Raw genomic sequence first — 6,208 nt, 5'->3', positions numbered from 1 at the left:
AAAAAGAAGGCATAAAATAGAAGGAATCAGCCTACCTGATTTCAAGACCTTTTATGTAGCTACAGTAGTTAAGGCCCTGGGGTATTAGTGGAGGAATATATATAGACCAGTGGAACAAAATAGAGAATCCAGACATAGAGCCACATAGACATGCCCAACTGATTTTTGACAAAGGTGAGAAAGCAATTCAATGGAGGAAAGTTAACATTTTCTTCAAGTTTTAGACACTAATAGGTCAAAAAAAAAAGAAAAGACTTCAATCTAAGTCTAGTGCTTTATACAAAAAATTAATTCAAACTGGTCACAGACTTATTTGTAAGACATAAAATTATAAAACTTTAAAATAGAAAAAAATCTTCACAATCTAGAGCAAAGCACGGAGTTCTTAGAATCAATACCAAAAACATGATTAATAAAATGAAAAATCGATAAATTGGATTTTATGAAAATTAAAAATTTTGCTTTATGGGAGATATTGTTAAGAGGAAGAAAATACAAAAGGATGAAGACAAGCAAAGGGTCAAATGTTCATGCCAGATGATTCTGTCCCTTTTTATGAGGAAAGCAGCTTTCTCAAAAATTTCACCAGCATTTTTTACATCTTATTGGCCAGTTTTATATTATGTGGCTACTCCTAGCCACAAAGAAGCTTGGAAAATTGAGAGTTTTAGTGGAACTCATTACAATTCTGATAAAGTCAAGTTTTCAGAGGTAAAAACAACAACAAAAAAGTGAACATTGAGAGGGCAACTGGCAGAGTATGCAAAAACTGTAATTTTGCATGGCCTTCTAAATGTTCTTTTGTTTATGTAACAGCGATCTAACTTGAACTGATATGTGATGCTGCATATGGAAATGGCTTATCCTGGCAATTGCTTAATAAAGTCACATAGTCTGCCTTAAAGCAAAATTAAGTGATCCCTTAGCACTACTGCACTTTCGTATGTGCTCTGAAGCCTTTTGAAGAAGTACCTACATTTTGGATACCCTTGTTAAAAAGAAGTTATGTAAAGCTTTATCGCAGATAACTCAAGTCTAGAACAAACTCACTACTATAACTGAGAACAGTTTTAAAGCCTTGAGTATTCTAAACTTGGAGGATGTATGTAACTGTCCTGAGAAGTCTGTGTCTAAAAAATAAAAGGATGTAATTACCAAATTAAATGAGAACCAGATATAGACTAATAAGGAATGCCAATGAGTTAGATAACTTATATGAGATGGACAAATGCCTAGAAAGATAAAACTACTAAAACTTACTCAAGAGGATATAGAAAAATCTAAATAGACATATAATAAGTAACGATATTGAATTAGTAATAGAAAACCCTAAGCAATCCACTAAAAATAAAGCAATTATTAGAACTAATAAATGAGTTTGGCTAGGTTGAAAGGTATAAGATTAATATTTTAAAAATCAATTATATTTCTATACTCATAATGAACAATACTAAAATGAACTTAAGGAAACAATTTCATTTATAATAGTTTCAAAAGAATATAAGGATAAATTTAAGAAAAGAAATATAAAACTTATACTCTGAAAACTATAAAACATTGTTAAAAGAAAAAAAGAAGATCTAAATAAATGAAAAGACCCCCATGTTCATGGATCAGAAGAGTTAGGATTATAATGGCAGTCCTCCCCAAAAGAATCTACCAATTCAGTACAATTTCCATCAGAATACTAACTACCTGCTTTGTAGAAATTCAAACTGATCCTAAAATTATATGGAAACTCAAAGAACCTAGAATAGCAAATAGATATAGATAGATAGATAGATAGATCTTGACAAAAAACAAATTTGAGACTGAATTCTCAATTTCAGAACTACAAACTAACAATTACCAAGACAATGTTGTACTACCATGAAGATAGGCATATAGATCAATGAATCAAATTGAAAGTTCAGAAATAAACCCTGTGTTTGTGATCAACTGATTTTCAACAAGGGTGGCAAGTCTATTCAATAGGGAAAAAAATAGTCTTTTCAACAAATGGTACTGGGACAACTGGGTAGATAGCTGCATGCATGGTAGATGAAGTTTGACCCTTACCTCACACCATAAAAAAAAATTAACTTAAAATGGGTCAAAACCCAAATGTCAGAGCCAAACTATAAAGCTCTTAGATGAAAACAAAGACGTAAATCTTCATGACTTTAGATTTGGCAACGGATTCTTGGCTATAACACCAAAAGTGAAAGCAACAGCAACAACAAAATATGAGTGAATTATACTTCATCAAAATTAAAACTTTTGTGCTTCAAAGAAAACTATCAAGAAAGTGAAAATACAATTCAAAGAATAGGAGAAAATATTTGCAAACTATCTGATAAAGGACATATAGAGCTCTTACAACTCACAGTAAAAAGACAATTCAATTAAAAATGTGTGAATGATCTGAATAGACATTTCTCCAAAGAAGATAAACACATGAAAAGATATTCATGAGAAATACAAATTAATGCCACAAGGAGATAACCACTTTACACCCCCTAGGATGACTAGAATCAAAATCAGATAAGAAGTGCTGATGAGAATATTGAGAAATTAGAATCCTCATATTCTGATGGTGGGAATATAAGATCATGCAGCTACTTTGGGAAAGTTTGACATTTTTTCATAAAGTTAAACATAGAGTTACCATTTGACCTAAGGAAGGTACTTTTTGATAAGCTGCAAACTGGACCCTATTGTACAGGTTCTTTCTCCCGTTCTAATGATAGAGTTTCATATTTTTTATTATAAGGACTGTTTATTAATAAATAGTTAAATAAGAGCATAAACAGATTTTTGAAATCTCTAATTCTTTAACCCAAATGTCTGGCTGTCATTCAATTCGTGACAGTAAGCATACACAAAATTCAGCAAATAGCTGAAATTCCCCAAATTTTCAGAATCAATGCTGTTATCAATTCACGATTAATTTTGGTTTGAGTTGACTAAGGGTTTCAACTAATGAGAGGCTCACTTTTTAGTTATAATTTCCTCTATTGTTTATTATCAGTTTATTTGGTTGTGAGTTGTTCAGTTACCCGAAAATGTGCAGTGATACATACTGACATCAGTGTTCTAGTTTATGCTTTTTCTAAAGCTAGACTTGATTCCTATTATGTCAGATACACTTTGTTGCTAAAGCAGTAGTACACATAATCCTCAAAATGTCCAATTATATCTGTTTATCACCACTAAATTCTTTTTTTTCTTACTGTTCCAGTGACTATATTTGGGATCATAGAGGCCGGCTCTCTCTATTGGAATATATTTATTACCAGAGCCACACAGTCTTACACACATAAGCCAATAATAAAAGAAAAGTAGGATAATGAGTCATCGCCAAACTATTGTTCCACTAAAAAATGGGAACAGCTAGGGTAAATCAAATAGATCATGGTCAAAAATTTGGTCAAATATAGATATGTATTTGAGCATGGTTCAGATAAGCTTAAGAAATTTGGTCCTAAAAATAATGAAAAAAAGGAAAGCTGGTATAGCTAAAGAAGGGTCCAAGGATAGCCTTTGAGGAGACAGAAGAAACATGTTTATAAGCTTAGGTGACAACCATTATCAGGCAAGAGGCTGAAGATGCAGGGATAATAAAAAATGGAGCAAGATTCCCAGAGGTGGGTCAGAAGGGCATCAAGCATCCAGGAGAAATAGAAACTTTAGTATAAAATCTATAATGACACAAAATAATCAAGAACTACTCACTATAATAATAGAACAAGGTGTGAATGAAATGTTATGGGTTTTGTTACAGTGTGACAATATTTATTATTACTTCCAGTGAACCCTTGGTAAAATCTGGCCCCACACAAAATACTAAACTTTGGCCTAGATCTACCAATGAACAATTTGAAAATATACAATAAAATTTTCCTGTTTTATTTTTGTCGTATTCAAGTAATGTTTTCTCTTTCTTTACAGATTGGACTCCTTATTCTGAGCCAGTGTACATCCCAACAGGCCTGGAGATAGAACCCCTTTATCCAAACTCCAAGGAAGATACTGTGGTTTATCTAGCTGAAGATGGTAGGTACAGAATGAAACATGTTGCTATAAAATATAATTTGATACCTGGGTTAATGTCTTAGTTATATTTGTTTTGCTATTTATAATGGAAATGGCAGATTATCAGTAAATCCCTGTCCCCATAAAGATGTGTCATTATATATTGATCCAAATGTTGATTTACTGCTAGTTATATTCTTTAAGGTGTACTATAGTTTATGCAAAGTTACTTTAACATAAAACATTATTTTGGCCATTTGAATGGAGACTTATATTTACAAGGAATTATGCTTCACGTCAGTTTTCAAAGATAAACCAGTGGAATGCTCTGCAACTGTCCTTCCCTCTCCCATAGGTCATGTTTTAATTTCATTCCAAGTTGATGCATTTCTTGAGATTTTCATCTTTAAAAGAGGAAAATAGCCCACATTGTAAATAACACCTAAGATTATATCTCAGAAGAGTGCTCTTAACACTCAAGATCAATATTTTCAGTTTGAGAGCTCTAGTAATGCAAAATCTCATATTTGCTTTATAAGAGAGTGTTCTAATAATCAAACATAGACACTGCAGCCTGTATCCTAAACTGTGCTGCTCCTGAAGCACCATATGAGGAAATATGGGTTCTGTATCTTACAGTATATATTAAAATAGCTTCCATGGAACATATGGAACATAATCACAGGGATTGTTTCCTATACGGTAAGCAATTCTAGAAATCATATACTCAAATATTTTTAAACAACTGGAATGAGAGAAGCACCTGATTTTCCTAATTTGATTTCAAATATTTACATGGCTAAGCTTTCACATATTTACATGACTTGCCTTAGAACTTCCACACATAGTTTGAATGAGATCTGGTGAAAAACTAAAATAATTGAGTTGAGTCAGTCAGGGTCTTGTCAGGAATTGGATGGTACACTTGGAGTAAATTTTAAAAGTTTATTGAAAGTTACAAAAGAGGGGACCGAGTTAAGGGATACTAACAAGGGATGGTGAAACAACATAAGACTGTCAACAGAGCAGAACTATTATATATCTTAGGCCTGAAAGGGTAAAATGACAATGCTTTACAGACCTGTAGCTGTAAGAGAGGGAAGTCCCCAAACAACTGGATATATAAAATTCTGGTTGATATTTTTTCTTTCAAAGATTTGTTTCTTTAAAGATATTGTTCCAATGTCTTGTTATATCTGTTATCTTTAATAAAAGGTCAGCCATAATTTATATTCTATGATGTATCTTTTTCTCTTTGGCTGTTTTCAGCAATTTACTATGACCTGCCTAGATTTGGTTATGTTTATATTTATCCTGCTTGGAGTTTGCTGAACTTCTTGGATCCATAGGTTAATGGGGTGTTTTTCCCTCAATTTGTCAATTGAGAAATTGTCAATTATTATTTCTTCACATATTTTTTCCATACTATTTTTTCTCATCTGTCCTTTGGATTTCAATTATACATATGTTAGATTTCTAGCTATGTCTCACATGTCCCTAAATCTTTGTTATTTTTTGTCCTTCTCTGTTCTTGAGTTTTTTATATGTTTTTAATTTCACTGAGTCTTTCTTCAGTCTTCAGTTTCTCTCAAGCCCACCAAGTAAATCTTTGCAGTTATTTTACTTCTTATTTCTAGAATTTCCATTCAGATCTTTTTTATAGTTTCCATTTCTTTTTTGAGATTAATTGATATTTGTTATCTCTATCTTTTCCTTTAAGTCTTTTAACATATATTTAAAGTCTCTATATATTCCAGCATCTGAGTTATCTTGGGATCCGTTGAGAGTGTGTGTGTGTGTGTGTGTGTGTGTGTGTATGTGTGTGTGTGTGTATATGTTTCACTGTGGATCATGTTTTCCTGCTTCTCTGCACGTTTCATAATTTTTTAGTATATGCAGGACATTGTGAAAGATATGTTGTAGGAGACTGCATCATATTCTTTTTAAAAATTATTTTGAATTTTGTTTTGGTAGGAAATTAAATTGCTGGCAGATTATTTTGCTCCTTTCAGACTTGGTTTTATTTTTTTTTTTTTTATAGGGGCAGGTCTCCTTTCATTTTGTTCTTAGTCCTAGGTCATGCCCTTATTCTTAGATGTGTTTCTTATGCCTAATGTGCAGCCTTTCGGGAGTCATGATTAGATATCTGAGGTGCTCAGTGAAATCTTTCCACTCTGGGTATGTGAATTCCAGT

The 6,208-nt window shown here is 32.4% G+C and overlaps 1 protein-coding gene across 1 annotated transcript in view; it reads left to right on the top strand.

The window, feature by feature from the left end:
• AGBL3 (ATP/GTP binding protein like 3) overlaps positions 1-6,208 on the top strand; it is a 51,733-nt gene that overhangs the window by 11,598 nt on the left and 33,927 nt on the right. The window contains exon 5 of the mRNA XM_025045900.1: positions 3,931-4,035. Coding sequence (XP_024901668.1) covers positions 3,931-4,035 — 105 coding nt within the window. The remainder of the gene's footprint in view (positions 1-3,930; positions 4,036-6,208) is intronic.

The sequence above is a fragment of the Pteropus alecto genome, unplaced genomic scaffold (genome assembly GCF_000325575.1).
Source record: "Pteropus alecto unplaced genomic scaffold, ASM32557v1 scaffold22, whole genome shotgun sequence".
Taxonomy (NCBI): domain Eukaryota; kingdom Metazoa; phylum Chordata; class Mammalia; order Chiroptera; family Pteropodidae; genus Pteropus; species Pteropus alecto.
Note: the sequence above shows the minus strand (reverse complement) of the source record. Positions and strands in the feature narration are given on the sequence as shown.